Genomic DNA, 21,502 nt, shown 5'->3' on the forward strand with positions numbered 1-21,502 from the left:
GACACCAGTCAGTGTACAGATATCTCCCTGTGAGAGTGGGACTGAGAAACACCAGTCAGTATACAGATATCTCCCTGAGAGAGTGGGACTGAGAGACACCAGTCAGTGTACAGATATCTCCCTGTGAGAGTGGGACTGAGAGACACCAGTCAGTGTACAGATATCTCCCTGTGAGAGTGGAGACTGAGAGACACCAGTCAGTATACAGATATCTCCCTGAGAGAGTGGGACTGAGAGACACCAGTCAGTGTACAGATATCTCCCTGTGAGAGTGGGACTGAGAGACACCAGTCAGTGTACAGATATCTCCCTGAGGGAGAGGGACTGAGAGACACCAGTCAGTGTACAGATATCTCCCGAGGGACAGTGTATAACAATAGCTGGACGATAGAGGTCAGTATTAATATCTTTGTATAATGCCCTGGACTCGCTGACCTACTTTGGCTCCCATTTTGGCAAAGCCTCGATTTTAAAATTCTCATTCTTGTTTTCAAATCCCTCCATGGCCCTCAGTACCTTCCTATCTCTGTAATCTCCTCTAGTCCTACAACCCGCCGAGATATCTGCGCTCCTCCAATTCCGGCCTCTTGCACATCCCCGATTTTAGTCGTTCCGCCATTGGCGGCCGTGACTTCAGCTGCCAAGGCCCTAAGATCTGGAATTCCCTCCCTAAACCTCTCCGCCTCTCTCCTCCTTTAAGACACTCCTTAAAACCTACCTCTTTGACCAAGCTTTGGTTCCACTGTTCTAATATCTCCTGATGTGGCTCGGTGTCAAATTCTGTTTGATAATTGCTCCTGTTAAGCACCTTGGAATGTTTTACTGCAATAAAGGAGCCATATAAATGCAAGTTGTTGTTGTGATCAATCTGTTAAGGTATGGTGTGCAGGACCGTGGAAACTGATAAGGAATCCCAGTGGGAATGGAGGGCATCTGACAGCACATTGCCATTAGAATGGCACATCAAGATCACATGACAAGAATCTCAGAACCGATCAGTTCAGGGAAAGTCAGCTGACATCTCGGGGTCTAAATTGGCTCACGTTCAGCAATCCTTTGGTATCCAGTGCTGAGAACCCACCTGGATTGGCTAGTACCGTGTTGCCCCCGATGGAAATCCTACGAGTAAGTATATAGACTGGTTGGCAAATTCTGCCACTATTAATTAAGCCCTACTGAGCCACACAGCAGAGGCCGGGGATGGCGCCTGGGCCTTTCCTGTCCTGTGTGTGTGTGTGGGGCTCAGTACCACACTGGGTGTGAGATCAGGCTAACTCAGTACAGGCCGGGGATGGAGCCTGGGCCTTTCCTGTCCTGTGTGTGTGTGGGGCTCAGTACCACACTGGGTGTGAGATCAGGTGAACTCAGCACAGGCCGGGGATGGAGCCTGGGCCTTTCCTGCTCTGTGTGTGTGTGGGGCTCAGTACCACACTGGGTGTGAGATCAGGCTAACTCAGTACAGGCTGGGGATGGAGCCTGGGCCTCTCCTGCTCTGTGTGTGGGGCTCAGTACCACACCGGGTGTGAGATCAGGCTAACTCAGCACAGGCCGGGGATGGAGCCTGGGCCTTTCCTGCTCTGTGTGTGTGTGGGGCTCAGTACCACACTGGGTGTGAGATCAGGCTAACTCAGCACAGGCCGGGGATGGAGCCTGGGCCTTTCCTGCTCTGTGTGTGTGTGTGTGTGTGTGTGGGGCTCAGTACCACACTGGGTGTGAGATCAGGCTAACTCAGCACAGGCCGGGGATGGAGCCTGGGTCTTTCCTGCTCTGTGTGTTTGTGTGGGGCTCAGTACCACACTGGGTGTGAGATCAGGCTAACTCAGCACAGGCCGGGGATGGACCCTGGGCCTTTCCTGCTCTGTGTGTTTGTGTGGGGCTCAGTACCACACCGGGTGTGAGATCAGGCTAACTCAGCACAGGCCGGGAATGGAGCCTGGGTCTTTCCTGTCCTGTGTGTGTGTGTGGGGCTCAGTACCACAATGGGTATGAGATCAGGCTAACTCAGCACAGGCCGGGGATGGAGCCTGGGCCTTTCCTGCTCTGTGTGTGGGGCTCAGTACCCACACCGGGTGTGAGATCAGGCTAACTCAGCACAGGCCGGGTGTTGTGTATGTCACCGTTCTACCTTTAAGAGAACTATTGTATGTAACCGTCCACCTTTAAGAGAACTATTTTAGGTGTTGCACTACTTTATTTTGGCTGCTGTATACTGTAATACCGGTGGTGACCACACCGGTATATAAGTGCTGTGTAATGAGTGATTGGGCAGATTCGCCCTGACCTTCGAATAGTAAAGTCCTGTTAAAGTTTACTCTTGTAGTCTGTGTATTAATTCGCTATACCACACACAGACTTTACAGTGGCGACGAGTTCGATCTTACCCTGCGGCAGCGATACATCCGAAGCAGTTAACAAGCGTCGAGAAGAGGCATCCGCCCTCGTCGTTCTGCTGAGAGAAGACTCGAGTCTGCAGAGCAAGGAAGAAGGAAGAATTCTGACACGAGGCCTTCCATCAGCAACAGGCAGTGATCGTCCCTTCTGTCACGGTAGTGAGTGAGCCGATCAGCCACGAGAAGCAAGTCGGCCACGTTGACTGTGAGTAGGGGGAAAAATAAAAAAGAAACGGAGGATAAGGGCGGTGAACTCGACCACGGCCAGGGGAAAGGAGCCGGACAGAAGTCGGGGCCAGAGGCGCTGAGACTGGGGCAGCGTAGGGCACGGCAGCCGCGGTGCAGGGAACGCAGCCGGTGTGAGAGACCGGACTACAAGCAGGAATGCAGCGGGTAAAAGGCCGGGCACCTACCGAGGCCGCGAGGCGCTGTGACCGGGATCATAAGGCGCGGAGGCAATAAATAAATAAATAAACCGCGAGGGACTCGGCCGCAGCCGGGGGAGGAAAGGACCGGACTGCGGGAGGTCTGGGAGAGCCGAGCGAGTGGGAGAGACGGAGCCCGAGAGAGAGAGCGAGCGAGACCGTGCCGGCGAGCGGGAGAGACAGAGCCCGAGCGAGGGGGGAGCGGGGCCGAGCGAGGTTCCGGCCAGCGGCTTACAGCGGCTGCCGTGAAGGACCGGGAGCTGGAGCTGTCCGACGCCAACTGGTTGTCCCCAGCGCCGGTTGCCCCTGCCGAAAAAGGGAACGCGATCGGCTGTTCTCGCGCGCGCTTCAGAATAAACTGAAGCTGGCGCGCAGGCTGCAAACCCCGTAAACCAGCGGTCGTCGCCCGAGGGCAAAGCTTAACCCTCCCACCAGAGGAAGAAATGCGGGAAGCCGCCAGTTAGGCAGGGAAGAAGACAAGCGCGAAACCGCCATCTTGAAAGTGGGCGGGGAAGAAGATCAGCGCGGGAAACCGCCATTTTCGAAAAAAAAAGTTAAAGGAAAACTTCGTTGTTGTTTCTTAGAAAGATTGTGAAGATGCCTAAGCGTGGTAACATCAACGATTTCGATTCCGAGGTAGAAGATTAGGCCACGTATGTAGAACGCATCGAGATATATTGTGAGGCCAATAAAATAGAAGATGATGATAAAGCTATAACCTTACTAAACTCAATGGGGGCGAAGACATACGGGCTATTGAAGCATCTTCTATCACCGGCTAAACCGGCGGATCAGACGTTCGCTAATATTGTTGCTGTCCTGAAGGATCATTTGAACCCCACACCACTGATGTTGGCGGAACGATTCAAATTTTATGCGAGAACGCAACGGAAAGAGGAAAGCAACGCGAAATATTTGATTGAACTACGTAGACTAACGAAATACTGTCAGTTTGGGGAAAATCTGACAGAGGCATTGAGAGACAAGTTCGTGTGCGGGTTGTCGAAGGAAGGAACACAAAAACGACTGCTTGAAGAGAACGATCTTACACTTGATAAGGCTGTCCTTATTGCAGCATCGCACGAAGCCGCAGCGAGAGGCACGGCGGAAATGCAGCTGAAGGCTTCGGGTACAACGAAATGTTATCGTTGTGGGAAGACAACACACGACCAGAACCAATGCTGGTTTAAAAACCAGGAATGTAGAAAATGTGGCAAGATTGGTCACATAGCTAAAGTATGCCGGTCAGGAAAGAAGACCAGCAACAAAAAAAAGTCACCGCAGGAAAAGCACAGCAAGGTACACAAGGTGATTGAGAAGAGTTCAGATGAACAGAATTCGGATTCAGACTCCAACAGCCAAGAACTGGATAGTCTGAGAATTCACAATGCGAGTAAGGAAGTTGACCTACAAATTATCTGGGTCACACTCAAAATAGCCGGAGTCCAAGTGAAAATGGAATTGGACACAGGATCAGCCCTAACAGTCATAAACCAAAAGGACTACAAGAGGCTATTCTCACATATTCCCTTGAGAGATACCAAGATTGTATTGCAGGCATACACGGGGTGAAGACTATACCCCATCGGAAAGATAAAAGTCAAGGTGAGAGACAAGGGCAAAGAACACCAAGGAATGGACTTATATGTACTGCCTGAGGGGGGTCCACCACTTCTGGGACGGGAGTGGATCAGGAAAATAAATATGGACTGGCACTTCCTAAAAACCATAAAGAGTGAGAACTCGGTGAAGATAATCAGCCCAGACTCTGGAACTGATGATGGTAAGACCAACCCATGTGCAAAAGACAAGGCTAAAATGGACTTGCAGACTAATGTTGGAAAAACGAAGGAGTGCATAAATGCTTATGCTTTAGAGGAGAACAAAGTTTCAGAACAGAATTCCACTGAGCAACAACAACATAGTTTGACAGAGAATTCTGAGTCTGTCCAGTCTACAGACATGCACACTTCTGAGGGACACCGGGCTCGAACTCAACTCCAATTCAAACTACAACAATTAGAACAAATGATTCGCCGTCTTGAGCAAGAGATGAATGCAACGAAAAAGTTCTTTGATACAGAGTGGGAGAACCTGGAAAGACAACAGAAGCAGCTGATGGAGAAAATGGAGCAGGAACACACAAACCGTCTGCGCGAGGAGGCCAAATGAATCAAAGCTGATTCGGGTTCTGAAGGGGCGTGCCCTAATCTGGTGGAGCAGGATGTTCAGCAACTGAAGGCGCTTGTTAGCAGGTTGCAGGCAGAAAAGGCTGATTTGGTTGCCATGAATTCCGAGCTCCTACTGAAGTTGGGTGCAGCACCACCGAACGATTCATTTGTTGAAATTCGAATGGTGGAGGCTGCAGATGATGGAGAATTAGAAGCAGCAAAGGGACCCCCAGTGCAAGGTTACCAACAGCCCTGTAGCCTATCCGTCAAAAACACAGGATGACGATACTGGGAAACGTCTGATGTCAGAAGAGTTAACGGTCAGCCAACTCCTTCATATGCTGAGGGACAAGACTCTGAAATGGGAAAAACTTGAACACGAGCTTCAATCTTCAAAGGAAAGGGTTTCGGAGCTCTCAAAAGTTATTGAAATAGCTGAGGTGACAACACAGACTGAGAAGACTGCAGCAGAGCAGCCCGTGGATGCCAAAAGTACGCTGACTCACGTCAATGTAGAACAACAGAAGGCTGAAACAGCTGCTCCAGTAGAGGGATTGAATAGTCCGATCAATCAATCTCCGAATGAAGTTGAAGTATTGAAATCACAAATGAGGTCATTAGTAAAAGACTTGCAGAAAGCCCAGAAAAAGCTGGATGAAGCTGAACACATGAAGAAGTCTCTTCAGGAAAAATGTCTGGATTTGGAACAAAAGCTGGCTAACGTCCAGCTGGGGATGGAGGAAATAGAAGACCCTCTCGCTGGCCTAGCTCAGGACGACACCGAATATTACCATGACCTGTTGGACGACACCGAATATTACGATGACCTGTTCTGCCCAGCTTGTGATGAAAACTCCCAAAGTGCAGACACCATGAAGAATCACAAAAAGTCTAAGGAACACCGGGAGATGGTGGCGCTACTATGGAAAAAGGAGGAAGAGAAGGAGGAAATGTGCATGCAGCTGGCAGCTGACAGTGGAGCCCAGAGAGTCTCCAAGAAGCAGAAAAGGAAAAGTCAAAGCAGAAGATGACCATCTGAACCATTATCACCTGCCAGATCACACACGTGGTCCCTCCGAACGGAGCCAAATCAGTTCGGAAGTAGAAAAACGTTCCAAGGTACTCAAGCTTTTAGAAGTCAGCAATGCTGGTTCAGAAGTGATGGAAGTTCAAGCTGTTAAGTCCATTGAAGGACTATTGGATGAGTCACTCCAGCAACGTGAACCAACTACACCACAGGGAACTGTTACAACACCGAGGCGTTGTCCGGACCGAGTCAGGAAGCACAGGAGACGCCTCCACAGAGACTGAATCTGTGAACTGTTTCCGCAGAGACTGAATCTGTGAACTGTTTTCCCGCAGAGACTGAATCTGTGAACTGTTTTCCGCAGAGACTACATCTGTGAACTGTTTTACATGAAGTTGGATATATGTTATGTTTAATGGGGAATAAGTATGTTGTAAGCTAAAAAGGGAGGATTGTTGTGTATGTAACCGTTCTACCTTTAAGAGAACTGTTGTATGTAACCGTCCACCTTTAAGAGAACTATTTTAGGTGTTGCACTACTTTATTTTGGCTGCTGTATACTGTAATACCGGTGGTGACCACACCGGTATATAAGTGCTGTGTAATGAGTGATTGGGCAGATTCGCCCTGACCTTCGAATAGTAAAGTCCTGTTAAAGTTTACTCTTGTAGTCTGTGTATTAATTCGCTATACAACACACAGACTTTACACCGGGGATGGAGCCTGGGCCTTTCCTGCTCTGTGTGTGTGTGTGTGGGGCTCAGTACCACACCGGGTGTGAGATCAGACTAACTCAGCACAGGCCGGGAATGGAGCCTGGGTCTTTCCTGCTCTGTGTGTTTGTGTGGGGCTCAGTACCACACCGGGTGTGCGATCAGACTAACTCAGCACAATCCGGGAATGCAGCCTGTGCCTTTCCTGCTCTGTGTGTGTGTGTGGGGCTCAGTACCACACTGGGTATGAGATCAGGCTAACTCAGCACAGGCCGGGGATGGAGCCTGGGCCTCTCCTGCTCTGTGTGTGGGGCTCAGTACCACATCGGGTGTGAGATCAGGCTAACTCAGCACAGGCCTGGGATGGCGCCTGGGCCTTTCCTGCTCTGTGTCTGTGTGTGGGGCTCAGTACCACACTGGGTATGAGATCAGGCTAACTCAGCACAGGCCGGGGATGGAGCCTGGGCCTTTCCTGCTCTGTGTCTGTGTCTGGGGCTCAGTACCACACTGGGTGTGAGATCAGGCTAACTCAGCACAGGCCGGGGATGGAGCCTGGGTCTTTCCTGCTCTGTGTGTGGGGCTCAGTACCACACCGGGTGTGAGATCAGGCTAACTCAGCACAGGCCGGGGATGGAGCCTGGGCCTCTCATGCTCTGTGTGTGTGTGTGGGGCTCAGTACCACACTGGGTGTGAGATCAGGCTAACTCAGCACAGGCCGGGGATGGAGCCTGGGCCTTTCCTGCTCTGTGTGTGGGGCTCAGTACCACACCGGGTGTGAGATCAGGCTAACTCAGCACAGGCCGGGGATGGAGCCTGGGCCTTTCCTGCTCTGTGTGTGTGTGGGGCTCAGTACCACACCGGGTGTGAGAGCAGGCTAACTCAGCACAGGCCGGGAATGAGCCTGGGCCTTTCCTGCTCTGTGTGTGGGGCTCAGTACCACACTGGGTGTGAGATCAGGCTAACTCAGCACAGGCCGGGGATGGAGCCTGGGCCTCTCCTGCTCTGTGTGTGTGTGTGGCTCAGTACCACACTGGGTGTGAGATCAGGCTAACTCAGCACAGGCCGGGGATGGAGCCTGGGCCTTTCCTGCTCTGTGTGTGGGGCTCAGTACCACACTGGGTGTGAGATCAGGCTAACTCAGCACAGGCCGGGGATGGAGCCTGGGCCTTTCCTGCTCTGCCACCTGCTGTGACAATGAACAGGTGAGATATGAATAAAAGGAGGCGCAGAATTTTCAACTTTGTAAATGATTTTTCTTTAGGTTTCAAAAAAAAGCAGAACTATTCCAGTGGAGTGCCAGCGACAATGAGTGAAAAAAAATCTCCACGGAGGTATGATTGTAGATCGGAGGCCAGCGGGCGTCCTCCTGGGACCTCTCGGGACAGCCGAGGCGGGTTCCTTTCATTCCCTCAACCCCTTGTTCATCCGCGATGTGTGGCACTTCAAGCACAGGATATGCCCATCCAGTGGGTAGCAACCATTCTCATCAGCCTCGGATGACAGCTGCTTCTTGCAGTCCTGGTATTGGGGGATAAGAAGTGGGGAAGACTGTTAATGAGCAATCTTGGGGGAATCCTTCTCTTCCTATTTAGCTGTCGGAGGGGGCAGTACTGCGAGAGCGCTGCACTGTCGGAGGGGCAGTACTGAGGGAGCTTTGCACTGTCAGAGGGGCAGTGCTGAGGGAGTGCTGCACTGTCGGAGGGGCAGTACTGCGAGAGCGCTGCACTGTCGGAGGGGCAGTACTGCGGGAGCGCTGCACTGTCGGAGGGGCAGTACTGAGGGAGCGCTGCACTGTCAGAGGGGCAGTACTGAGGGAGTGCTGCACTGTCGGAGGGGCAGTACTGAGGGAGCTCTGCACTGTCGGAGGGGCAGTACTGAGGGAGGGCTGCACTGTCGGGGGGGAGTACTGAGGGAGCGCTGCACTGTCGGAGGGGCAGTACTGAGGGAGCTCTGCACAGTCGGAGGGGCAGTACTGCGGGAGCGCTGCACTGTCGGAGGGGCAGTACTGAGGGAGCGCTGCACTGTCAGAGGGGCAGTACTGAGGGAGCGCTGCACTGTCGGAGGGACAGTACTGAGGGAGCTCTGCACTGTCGGAGGGGCAGTACTGAGGGAGCGCTGCACTGTCGGAGGGGCAGTACTGAGGGAGCACCGCACTGTCAGAGGGGCAGTACTGAGGGAGCTCTGCACTGTCGGAGGGGCAGTACTGCAGGAGCGCTGCACTGTTGGAGGGGCAGTACTGCGGGAGCGCTGCACTGTCGGAGGGGCAGTACTGCGGGAGCGCTGCACTGTCAGAGGGGCAGTACTGAGGGAGCTCTGCACTGTCGGAGGGACAGTACTGAGGGAGCTCTGCACTGTCGGAGGGGCAGTACTGCAGGAGCGCTGCACTGTTGGAGGGGCAGTACTGAGGGAGTGCTGCACTGTCGGAGGGGCATTACTGAGGGAGTGCTGCACTGTCAGAGGTGCAGTACTGAGGGAGTGCTGTACGATTGGAGGGGCAGTACTGAGGGAGCTCTGCACTGTCGGAGGGTCAGTACTGAAGGAGCGCTGCACTGTCGGAGGGGCAGTACTGAGGGAGCTCTGCACTGTCGGAGGGACTGTACTGAGGGAGCGCTGCACTGTCGGAGGGGCAGTGCTGAGGGAGGGCTGCAATGTCGAAGGGGCAGTGCTGAAGGAGGGCTGCACTGTTGGGGGGCAGTGCTGAGGGAGGGCTGCACAGTCGGGGGGCAGTACTGAGGGAGCGCTGCACTGTCGGAGGGGCTGTACTGAGTGAGTGCTACACTGTCGAAGGGGCAGTACTGAGGGAGAGCTGCACTGTCGGAGGGGCAGTGCTGAGGGAGTGCTGCACTGTTGGAGGGTAGGATTGAGGGAGCGCTGCACTGTCGGAGGGCCAGTACTGAGGGAGTGCTGAACTGCTGGAGGATCAGTACTGAGGGAGCTCTGCACTGTCGGAGGAGCAGTACTGAGGGAGCGCTGCACTGTCGGAGGGGCAGTACTGCGGGAGCACTGCACTGTCGGAGGGGCAGTACTGAGGGAGCTCTGCACTGTCGGAGGGGCAGTACTGCGGGAGCGCTGCACTGTTGGAGGGGCAGTACTGAGGGAGTGCTGCAGAGTCGGAGGGGCATTACTGAGGGAGTGCTGCACTGTCGGAGGGGCAATACTGAGGGAGCTCTGCACTGTCGGAGGGTCAGTACTGAGGGAGCGCTGCACTGTCGGAGGGGCAATACTGAGGGAGCTCTGCACTGTCGGAGGGACTGTACTGAGGGAGCGCTGCACTGTTGGAGGGTCATTACTGAGGGAGTGCTGCACTATGGGAGGGGCAGTGCTGAGGGAGGGCTGCAATGTTGAAGGGCAGTGCTGAGGGAGGGCTGCACTGTCGAGGGGCAGTACTGAGGGAGCGCTGCACTGTCGGAGGGGCAGTACTGAGGGAGTGCTGCACTGTCGGAGGGGCAGTGCTGAGGGAGTGCTGCACTGTTGGAGGGGACTGAGGGAGCGCTGCACTGTCGGAGGGCCAGTACTGAGGGAGCGCTGCACTGTTGGAGGGTCAGTACTGAGGGAGTGCTGCACTGTCGGAGGGTAGGACTGAAGGAGCGCTGCACTGTCGGAGGGTCAGTGTTGAGGGAGCGCCGCACTGTCGGAGGGGCAGTGCTGAGGGAGTGCTGCAGTGTCGGAGGTGAAGTACTGAGGGAGAGCTGCACTGTTTGGGGGGTGAGGAATCGCCACAGTTTGGGAGGTGAGGAGTCCGTATAGTTTTGGTGGTGAGGAGTCCTCACAGTTTGGGCGAAGAGTCCCCACAGTTTAGGAGGGCGGTGAGGCGTGTCACAGTTTTGGGGGCGAGGAATCCCATAGTTTGGGAGGTCAGGAGTGACACAGTTTGGGGGGTGAGGAGTCTCACAGTTTGGGGGGTGAGGAGTCCCATAGTTTGGGGGGTGAGGAGTCCCATAGTTTGGGGGGTGAGGAGTCCCACAGTTTGGGGGGTGAGGAGTCCCACAGTTTGGGGGGTGAGGAGTCCCATAGTTTGGGGGGTGAGGAGTCCCACAGTTTGGGGGGTGAGGAGTCCCACAGTTTGGGAGGCGAAGAGTCTCACAGTTTGGGGGGTGAGGGCGGGTGAGGAGTCCTACAGTTCGGGGGTGAGGAGTCTCACAGTTTGGGGGTGAGGAGTCCCACAGCCGGGTTGGTGAGGAGTCCCACAGTTTGGGGGCGCGAGGAATCCCACAGTTTAGGGGGTGAGGAGTCCCACAGTTTGGGCGGTGAGAAGTCTCACTGTTTGGGGGGTTCGGTGTCCCACAGTTTGGGGGGTGAGGAGTCTCACAGTTTGGGGATGAGGAGTCCCACAGTTTGGGGGGTGAGAAGTCTCACAGTTTGGGGGGTTCGGTGTCTCACAGTTTGGGGGGTGAGGAGTTTCACAGTTTGGGGGTCAGGAGTCCCACAGTTTGGGGCTGAGGAGACCCACAGTTTGGGGGTGAGGAGTCTCACAGTTTGGGGGTGAGGAGACCCACAATTTGGGGGGGGGGGTGAGGAGTCACAGTTTGGGGGGTGAGAAGTCTCACAGTTTGGGGGGTGAGGAGTCCCACAGTTTGGGGGGTGAGGAGTCCCACAGTTCGGGAGTGAGGAGTCTCACAGTTTGGGGGGTGAGGAGTCCCACAGTTCGGGAGTGAGGAGTCTCACAGTTTGGGGGGTGAGGAGTCCCACAGTTTGGGGAGTGAGGAGTCCTACAGTTTGGGAGGTGAGCAGTCCCACAGTTTGGGAGCTGAGGAGTCCCACAGTTTCGGGGGTGAGGAGTCCCACAATTTGGGGGGAGAGGAGTCCCACAGTTTGGGGGGTGAGGAGTCCCACAGTTTGGAGGGTGAGGAGTCCCACAGTTTGGGGGGTGAGGAGACTCACAGTTTGGGGGGTGAGGAGTCCCACAGTTTGGGGTGTGAGGAGTCCCACAGTTTGTGGGGTGAGGAGTCCCACAGTTTGGAGGTGGAGGAGTCCCACAGTTTGGGGGGTGAGGAGTCCCACAGTTTGGGGGGTGAGGAGTCCCACAGTTTTGGGGGTGAGGAGTCGGCCAGTTGGGATGTGAGGTGTCCCACAGTTTGGGGGTCAGGAGTCACACAGTTTGGGGGGTGAGGAGTCCCACCGTTTGGGGATGAGGAGTCCCACAGTTTGCGGGGTGAGGAGTCTCACAGTTTGGGAGGTGAGCAGTCCCACTGTTTGGGGGGTGAGGAGACTCACAGTTTGAGGGGTGAGGAGACTCACAGTTTGAGGGGTGAGGAGTCCCACAGTTTGGGGGGTGAGGAGTCCCACAGTTTGGGGGTGAGGATTCTCACAGTTTGGGGGGGTGAGGAGTCCCACAGTTTGGGGGGTGAGGAGTCCCACAGTTTGGGGGTGAGGAGTCCCACAGTTTGGGGGGTGAGGAGTTTCACAGTTTGAGGGGTGAGGAGTCTCACAGTTTGAGGGGTGAGGAGTCCCACAGTTTGGGGGGTGAGGAGTCCCACAGTTTGGGGGTGAGGAGTCCCACAGTTTGGGGGGTGAGGAGTTTCACAGTTTGAGGGGTGAGGAGACTCACAGTTTGAGGGGTGAGGAGACTCACAGTTTGAGGGGTGAGGAGTCCCACAGTTTGGGGGGTGAGGAGTCCCACAGTTTGGGGGTGAGGATTCTCACAGTTTGGGGGGGTGAGGAGTCCCACAGTTTGGGGGGTGAGGAGTCCCACAGTTTGGGGGTGAGGAGTCCCACAGTTTGGGGGGTGAGGAGTTTCACAGTTTGAGGGGTGAGGAGTCCCACAGTTTGGGGGGTGAGGAGTTTCACAGTTTGAGGGGTGAGGAGTCTCACAGTTTGGGGGGTGAGGAGTCTCACAGTTTGGGGGTGAGGAGTCCCACAGTTTGGGGGGTGAGGAGTCTCACAGTTTGGGGGTGAGGAGTCCCACAGTTTGGGGGGTGAGGAGTCTCACAGTTTGGGGGTGAGGAGTCCCACAGTTTGGGGGGTGAGGAGTCCCACAGTTTCGGGGTGAGGAGTCTCACAGTTTGGGGAGTGAGGAGACTCACAGTTTGGGGGTGAGGAGTCTCACAGTTTGGGGGTGAGGAGTCTCACAGTTTGGGGAGTGAGGAGACTCACAGTTTGAGGGGTGAGGAGTCCCACAGTTTTGGGGGTGAGGAGTCCCACAGTTTGGGGGGTGAGGAGTTACAGTTTGGGGGGTGAGGAGTTTCACAGTTTGAGGGGTGAGGAGTCCCACAGTTTGGGGGTGCGAGTAATCCCACAGTTTAGGGGGTGAGGAGTCCCACAGTTTGGGGGGTGAGAAGTCTCACAGTTTGGGGGGTTCGGTGTCCCACAGTTTGGGGGGTGAGGAGTCGCACAGTTTGGGGATGAGGAGTCCCACAGTTTGGGGGGTGAGAAGTCTCACAGTTTGGGGGGTGAGGAGTCCCACAGTTTGGGGGGTGAGGAGTCGCACAGTTTGGGGGGTGAGGAGTCCCACAGTTTGGGGATGAGGAGTCTCACAGTTTGGGGGTGAGGAGTCTCACAGTTTGGGGGGTGAGGAGTCCCACAGTTTGGGGAGTGAGGAGGCTCACAGTTTGGGGGGTGAGGAGTCTCACAGTTTGGGGGGTGAGGAGACTCACAGTTTGGGGAGTGAGGAGACTCACAGTTTGGGGGGTGAGGAGTCCCACAGTTTGGGGAGTGAGGAGACTCACAGTTTGGGGGTGAGGAGTCTCACAGTTTGGGGGTGAGGAGTCTCACAGTTTGGGGGTGAGGAGTCTCACAGTTTGGGGGGTGAGGAGTCTCACAGTTTGGGGGGTGAGGAGTCTCACAGTTTGGGGGGTGAGGAGACTCAGTTTGGGGGGTGAGGAGTCTCACAGTTTGGGGGGTGAGGAGTCTCACAGTTTGGGGGGTGGGGAGACTCACAGTTTGGGGAGTGAGGAGGCTCACAGTTTGGGGGGTGGGGAGACTCACAGTTTGGGGGGGTGAGGAGTCTCACACTTTGGGGGGTGAGGAGTCTCACAGTTTGGGGGGTGAGGAGACTCACAGTTTGGGGGGTGAGGAGTCTCACAGTTTGGGGGGGTGAGGAGTCTCACAGTTTGGGGGTGAGGAGTCTCACAGTTTGGGGGTGAGGAGTCTCACAGTTTGGGGAGTGAGGAGACTCACAGTTTGGGGGGTGAGGAGTCCCACAGTTTGGGGGTGAGGAGTCTCACAGTTTGGGGGTGAGGAGTCTCACAGTTTGGGGAGTGAGGAGACTCACAGTTTGGGGAGGTGAGGAGTCCCACAGTTTGGCCGGTGAGGAGTCCCACAGTTTGGGGGGTGAGGAGTCCCACAGTTTGGGGGGTGAGGAGTCCCACAGTTTCGGGGGTGAGGAGTCCCACAGATTGGGGGGTGAGGATTCCCCCAGTTTGGATGGTGAGGTGTCCCACAGTTTGGGGGGTGAGGAATCTGCCAGTTGGGATGTGAGGAGTCCCAAAGTTTGGGAGGGGTGAGAAGTCTCACAGTTCGGGGGGGGTGAGGAGTCTCAAAGTTTAAGGGGGGGAGGAGTCACACAGTTTGGGTGGTGAGGAGTCTCACAGTTTGGGGGGTGAGGAGTCCCACAGTTTGGGGGGTGAAGAGTCCCACAGTTTGGGGGGGTGAGGAATCTCACAGTTTGGGAGCTGAGGAGTCCCGACAGTTTGCGGGGTGAGGAGTCCCACAGTTTGGGGGGTGAGGAGTCCTACAGTTTGGGAGGTGAGGATTCCCACAGTTTGGGGAGTAAGGAGACCCACAGTTTGGGGGGTGAGGAGTCCCACAGTTTGGGGGGTGAGGAGTCCCACAGTTTGGGGGGGTGAGGAGTCACAGTTAGGGGGGTGAGGAGTCTCACAGTTTGGGGGGTGCGGAGTTTCACAGTTTGCGGGGTGAGGATTCTCACAGTTTGGTGGGTGAGGAGTCCCACAGTTTGGGTGGTGAGGAGTCCCATTGTTTGGAGAGTGAGGAGTCCCACAGTTTGGGGGGTGAGGAGTCCCACAGTTTGGCGGGTGAGGAGTCCCACAGTTTGGGGGGGTGAGGAGTCACAGGTTGCGGGTGAGGAGTCTCACAGTTTGGGGGGTGAGGAGTCCCACAGTTTAGGGGTGAGGAGTCCCACAGTTTGGGGGTTGAGTAGTCTCACAGTTTGGGGGTGAGGAGTCCCACAGTTTGGGGGGTGAGGAGTCCCACAGTTTGGGGGGTGAGGTGTCTCACAGTTTGGGTGTGAGGAGTCCCACAGTTTGGGGGGGTGAGGAGTCACAGTTTGCCGGTGAGGAGTCTCACAGTTTGGGTGTGAGGAGTCCCACAGTTTGGGGGGGTGAGGAGTCACAGTTTGCGGGTGAGGAGTCTCACAGTTTGGGGGTTGAGTCGTCTCACAGTTTGGGGATGAGGAGTCCCACAGTTTGGGAGGTGAGGAGTCCCACAGTTTGGGGGTGAGGAGTCCCACAGTTTGGAGGGTGAGGAGTCCCACAGTTTGGGGGGTGAAGAGTCCCACAGTTTGCGGGTGAGGAGTCCCACAGTTTGGGGGTGAGGAGTCCCACAGTTTGGGGAGTGAGGAGTCCCACAGTTTGGGGGTGAGGAGTCCCACAGTTTGGGGGTGAGGAGTCCCACAGTTTGGGGGGTGAGGAGACCCACAGTTTGGGGGTGAGGAGTCCCACAGTTTGGGGGGTGAGGAGTCCCACAGTTTGGGGGGTGAGGAGTCCCACAGTTTGGGGGGTGAGGAGTCCCACAGTTTGGGGGTGAGGAGTCCCACAGTTTGGGGGTGAGGAGTCCCACAGTTTGGCGAGTGAGGAGTCCCACAGTTTGGGGGTGAGGAGTCCCACAGTTTGGGGGTGAGGAGTCCCACAGTTTGGGGGGTGAGGAGACCCACAGTTTGGGGGTGAGGAGTCCCACAGTTTGGAGGGTGAGGAGTCCCACAGTTTGGAGGGTGAGGAGTCCCACAGTTTGGGGGGTGAAGAGTCCCACAGTTTGGGGGGTGAGGAATCTCACAGTTTGGGAGGGGTGAGAAGTCTCACAGTTTGGCGGGGGTGAGGAGTCTCACAGTTAAAGGGGGTGAGGAGTCACACAGTTTAAGGGGGTGAGGAGTCACACAGTTTGGGTGGTGAGGAGTCTCACAGTTTGGGGGGTGAGGAGTCGCACAATTTTGGGTTAAGGAGTCCCATAGTTTGGGGGTGTTAGGAGTCCCACAGTTTGGGGGGTGAGGAGTCCCACAGTTTCGGGGGTGAGGTGTCCCACAGTTTGGGGGTGAGGAGTCCCACAGTTTGGGGGGTTAGGAGTCCCACAGTTTGGGGGGTGAGAAGTCCCACAGTTTGGGGGGTGAGGAGTCTCACAGTTTAAGGGGGTGAGGAGTCACACAGTTTGGGTGGTGAGGAGTCGCACAATTTTGGGTTAAGGAGTCCCACAGTTTGGGGGGTTAGGAGTCCCACAGTTTGGGGGGTGAGGTGTCTCACAGTTTGGGGGCTGAGGAGTCCCGACAGTTTGGGGGGTGAGGAGTCCCACAGTTTGGAGGGTGAGGAGTCCCACAGTTTGAGGGGTGAGGAGTCCCACAGTTTGGGGGGTGAGGTGTCCCACAGTTTGGGGGGGGTGAGGAGTCCCACGGTTTGGTGGGGTGAGGAGTACCCACAGTTTGGAGGGTGAGGAGTACCCACAGTTTGGTGGGGTGTGGAGTCCCACAGTTTGGGGGGGCAAGGAGTCCCACAGTTATAGGGGTGAGGAGTCCCACTGTTTGGGGGGGCGAGGAGTCCCACAGTTTGGGGGGTTGAGGTGTCCCACAGTTTGGTGGGGTGTGGAGTCCCACAGTTTGGTGGGGTGTGGAGTCCCACAGTTTGGGGGGGCAAGGAGTCCCACAGTTATAGGGGTGAGGAGTCCCACTGTTTGGGGGGGCGAGGAGTCTCACAGTTTGGGGGGTTGAGGTGTCCCACAGTTTCGGGGGGCAGGAGTCTCACAGTTTGGGGGGTTGAGGTGTCCCACAGTTTGGTGAGGATCGAATGAGAGTTGGTGCGATGGCTCCTGTTTGGTAAAAGCGTGGGGGACGAGGGGTGAGGGTGAGCGGGGGTGAGAGAGTAAAGATCAGAGTATCACCGATGGAAAGAGGGAATGAGAGGATTGGCTGGAGATAGGAGGCCGAGAGAGCGCGATATTCAATCACAGTTGGTCTCACCTCACAGCGATAACACTTGACGTGGAAATTTTTCTCGAGGGCTATAATACGAACGGCTTCCTCTTTGCCTTCCTCAGGAATGATAGGCTCATTGCACACACTGCACTTTGGAGCAAATTTCCTGTTACAAAGAACAACATTTCTAAGTCAAACGCTCCCCGCTTTCCTCGTCCACAAATCTTTGAAGACGGCAAGACAAGCTGACAAAACAGTTAATAAAGCAGATGGGAGCCTGGGCTCTAGTGCCAGCTGTGACTCAGCAGGTAGCGCACTCGTCTCTGAGTCAGAAGGTTGAGGATTCAAGTCCCACTCTAGCGACTGGAGCACATAAAGCTCGGCTGACACTCCAGCGCAGTGCTGAGGGAGCGCTGCACTGTCGGGGGGTACCGTCTTTCGGATGAGATGTTAAACCGAGGCCTGCGTCTGCTCTCTCAGGTGGATGTTAAAGATCCCATGGCCACTAGTTCGATAGAAGAGCAGGGGAGTTATCCCCAGTGTCCTGGCCAATGTTTATCCCTCAACATAACAAAAACAAATCTGGTCATTATCACAGTGCCGTTTGTGGGAGCTTGCTGTGCGCAAATTGGCTGCCGCGTTTCCCACATTTACAACAGTGACTCCACTTCAAAAGTACTTCATTGGCTGTAAAGCGCTTTCAGACGTCCGGTGGTTGTGAAAGGCGCTATATAAATACAAGTCTTTCTTTTATAAATAGAGGCATAGAGTTCCGAAGCTAAACCTCTATAAAACATTAGTTTGGCCAGTGGTATTGGGTCCAATGGGTGCCACACTTTTGGAAGGAGGTGAAGGCTTTGGAGAGGGTGCAGAAGAGACTTATTAGAACAGTTCCAGGGATGAGGGACTTCAGTTATGTGGAGAGACTGGAGAAACTGGGGTTTTTCTCCTGAGAGCAGAGAAGGTTCAGGGGAGATTGACCAGAATGGTACCACGGATGAGGAATTACAGTTATGTGGAGAGACTCGAGAAGCTGGGGTTGTTCTCCTTAGAGCAGAGAAGGTTAAGGGGGAGATTGACCAGAATGGTACCAGGGATGAGGGACTTCAGTTCTGTGGAGAGACTCGAGAAGCTGGGGTTGTTCTCCTTAGAGCAGAGAAGGTTCAGGGGAGATTGACCAGAATGGTACCAGGGATGAGGGACTTCAGTTCTGTGGAGAGACTGGAGAAGCTGGGGTTTTTCTCCTTAGAGCAGAGACGGTTCAGGGGAGATTGACCAGAATGGGACCAGGGATGAGGGACTTCAGTTCTGTGGAGAGACTGGAGAAGCTGGGGTTGTTCTCCTTAGAGCAGAGAAGGTTCAGGGGAGATTGACCAGAATGGTACCAGGGATGAGGGACATCAGTTATGTGGAGAGGCTGGAGAAGCTGGGGTTGTTCTCCTTTGGGCAGAGAAGGTTAAGGGGGAGATTGACCAGAATGGTACCAGGGATGAGGGACATCAGTTATGTGGAGAGACTGGAGAAGCTGGGGTTGTTCTCCTGAGAGCAGAGAAGGTTAAGGGGGAGATTGACCAGAATGGTACCAGGGATGAGGGACTTCAGTTATGTGGAGAGACTGGAGAAGCTGGGGTTGTTCTCCTTAGAGCAGAGAAGGTTAAGGGGGAGATTGACCAGAATGGTACCAGGGATGAGGGACTTCAGTTCTGTGGAGAGACTGGAGAAGCTGGGGTTGTTCTCCTTAGAGCAGAGAAGGTTAAGGGGGAGATTGACCAGAATGGTACCAGGGATGAGGGACTTCAGTTATGTGGAGAGACTGGAGAAGCTGGGGTTGTTCTCCTTAGAGCAGAGAAGGTTAAGGGGGAGATTGACCAGAATGGTACCAGGGATGAGGGACTTCAGTTATGTGGAGAGACTGGAGAAACTGGGGTTGTTCTCCTTAGAGCAGAGAAGGTTAAGGGGGAGATTGACCAGAATGGTACCAGGGATGAGGGACTTCAGTTATGTGGAGAGACTGGAGAAACTGGGGTTGTTCTCCTTAGAGCAGAGAAGGTTCAGGGGAGATTGACCAGAATGGTACCAGGGATGAGGGACTTCAATTATGTGGAGAGACTGGAGAAACTGGGGTTGTTCTCCTTAGAGCAGAGAAGGTTAAGGGGGAGATTGACCAGAATGGTTCCAGGGATGAGGGACTTTAGTTCTGTGGAGAGGCTGGAGAAGCTGGGGTTGTTCGCCTTAGAGCAGAGAAGGTTCAGGGGAGATTGACCAGAATGGGTACCAGGGATGAGGGATTACAGCTACGTGGAGAGACTGGAGAAGCTGGGGTTGTTCTCCTTAGAGCAGAGAAGGTTCAGGGGAGATTGACCAGATTGGGTACCAGGGATGAGGGATTACAGCTACGTGGAGAGACTGGAGAAGCTGGGGTTGTTCCCTTAGAGCAGGGAAGACTAAGAGGAAATTTGATGGAGGTGTTTAAAAAGGGTTTAGATGGAGTAAATAAAGAGAAACTGTTCCCAGTGGCTGAAGGGTCGATAACGAGGGGGGCACAGATTGAATGTGATCGGCATACGAACCAGAGGTGACATGATGAAACCTTTCTTTTACGCTGCGAGTTGTTGTGATCTGGAATGCATTGCCTGAAAGGGCGGTGGCTGCAGATCCAATCGTAACATTCAAAAGGGAATTCCATAAATACTCGAGGGGGAAAAATTTACAGGACTGTGGGGAAAGGTAAATCATGCTTGACTAATCTACTGGAATTTTTTGAGGATGTAACTGGTAGAATAGATAAGGGAGAACCAGTGGATGTGGTGTATATGGACTTTCAGAAGATTTTCGATAAGGTCCCGCATAAGAGATTAGCGTGTAAAGTTAAGGCACATGGGATTGGGGGCAAGGTACTGACTTGGATAGAGAACTGGTTGGCAAAGAGTTGGAATAAATGGGTCTTTTTCCGAGTGGCAGGCAGTGACTAGTGGGGTACCGCAGGGATCGGTGCTAGGACCCCAGCTATTCACAATATATGTAAATGATCTAGACGAGGGAACTAGATGTAATATCTCCAAGTTTGCAGACGACACAAAGCTAGGTGGGCGTGTGTGCTGTGAGGAGGAGCAGAGAAACTCCAATATGATTTGGACAGGTTGGGTGATTGGGCAGATGCATGGCAAATGCAGTATAATGTGGATAAATGCGAGGTTATCCACTTCGGTGGCAAAAACAGGAAGGCAGATTATTATTTGAACGGCAATAGATTGGGAAAAGGGGAAGTGCAACGAGACCTGGGTGTCCTTGTGCACCAGTTGCTGAAGCTAAGTATGCAGGTGCAGCAGGCGGCTAAGAAGGCAAATGGTATGTTGGCCTTCATAGCGAGAGGATTCGAGTACAGGAACAAGGATGACTTGCTACAGTTGTACAGGGCCTTGGTGAGACCACACCTTTTGTGTGCAGTTTTGGTCGCCTTTTCTGAGGAAGGATGTTCTTGCCATGGAGGGAGTGCAGCGAAGATTCACCAGACTGATACCTGGGATGGCAGGAATGACGTATGAAGAGAGATTGGGTCGATTAGGCTTATATTCGCTAGAGTTTAGAAGAATGAGAGGGGATCTCATTGAAACTTATAAAATTCTAACAGGACTAGACAGACTAGATGCAGGAAGGATGTTCCCAATGGCGGGGGAGTCCAGAACCAGGGGTCACAGTCTAATGATAAGTGGTAATCCATTTAGGACTGAGATGAGGAGGAATTTCTTCACCCAGAGAGTGCTGAACCTGTGGAATTCTCTACCACACAAGGCAGTAGAGGCCAATTCATTAAATATATTCAAGAAGGAGTTAGATATATTTCTTAAGGCTAAAGGGATCAAGGGATATGGGGAGAAAGCAGGGACAGGGTGCTGAATTTGGATGATCAGCCATGATCTCATTAAATGGCGGAGCAGGCTCGAAGGGCCGAATGGCCTACTCCTGCTCCTATCTTCTATGTTTCTATGTTTCTTTGATAAAAGTTACAAGGCAACAGGAAAATTGCATTGGAAGATCTAAAGAACTCCTGTTCATGTCACACCTTCAGGGCTTTGGGACGGTCCCAAAGCACTTCACAGCCAAGGAGGTACTTTATTTGAAGCAGAGTCAACATTGTAATGTAGGTAAACGTGGCAGCCAATTTGCACACAGCAAGCTCCCACAAACAACAATGAGTTAAAAACTAGCACTCCCCCCATCCCTTCTTCAACTAGTGACCGTGAAACCTTTTACGTCCACCTGAGAGGGCCCCCAGTTTAACGTCTCATCATCTCCGACAGTGCGGCGCTCCCTCAGTACTGCCCCTCCGACAGTGCGGCGCTCCCTCAGTACTGCCCCTCCGACAGTGCGGCGCTCCTTCAGTACTGCCCCTCCGACAGTGCGGCGCTCCCTCAGTACTACTCGTCTGACAGTGCAGTTCTCCCTCAGTATGCCCCTCCGACACTGCAGCATTCCCTCAGTACTGCCCCTCCGACACTGCAGCACTCCATCAGTACTGCCCCTCTGACAGTGCCGCGCTCACCCAGTACTGCCCCTCCGACACTGCAGCACTCCCTCAGTATTGCCCCTTCGACACTGCAGCACTCCCTCAGTACTGCCCCTCCAACAGTGCCGCACTCACCCAGTACTGACCCTCTGACAGTGCAGCACTCCCTCAGTACTGCCCCTCCGACACTGCAGCAC

At 54.2% G+C, this 21,502-nt stretch overlaps 1 protein-coding gene across 2 annotated transcripts in view; it reads right to left on the reverse strand.

Moving 5' to 3' along the window:
- Positions 1-7,957: 7,957 nt before the first annotated feature.
- Positions 7,958-21,502, reverse strand: part of LOC147091407 (zyxin-like) — a 52,716-nt gene continuing 39,171 nt past the window's right edge. For both annotated transcript variants that reach the window (XM_085976765.1, XM_085976766.1), the window contains 2 exons: positions 16,844-16,964; positions 7,958-8,244 (listed from right to left, as the gene is read on the reverse strand). In XM_085976765.1, coding sequence (XP_085832891.1) covers positions 8,128-8,244; positions 16,844-16,964 — 238 coding nt within the window. In that variant the 3' untranslated portion in view covers positions 7,958-8,127. The remainder of the gene's footprint in view (positions 8,245-16,843; positions 16,965-21,502) is intronic.

Source organism: Somniosus microcephalus, unplaced genomic scaffold (assembly GCF_052327205.1).
Source record: "Somniosus microcephalus isolate GS21.2 unplaced genomic scaffold, FLI_Smic_1.0 unresolved_chr3, whole genome shotgun sequence".
Taxonomy (NCBI): Eukaryota; Metazoa; Chordata; class Chondrichthyes; order Squaliformes; family Somniosidae; genus Somniosus; species Somniosus microcephalus.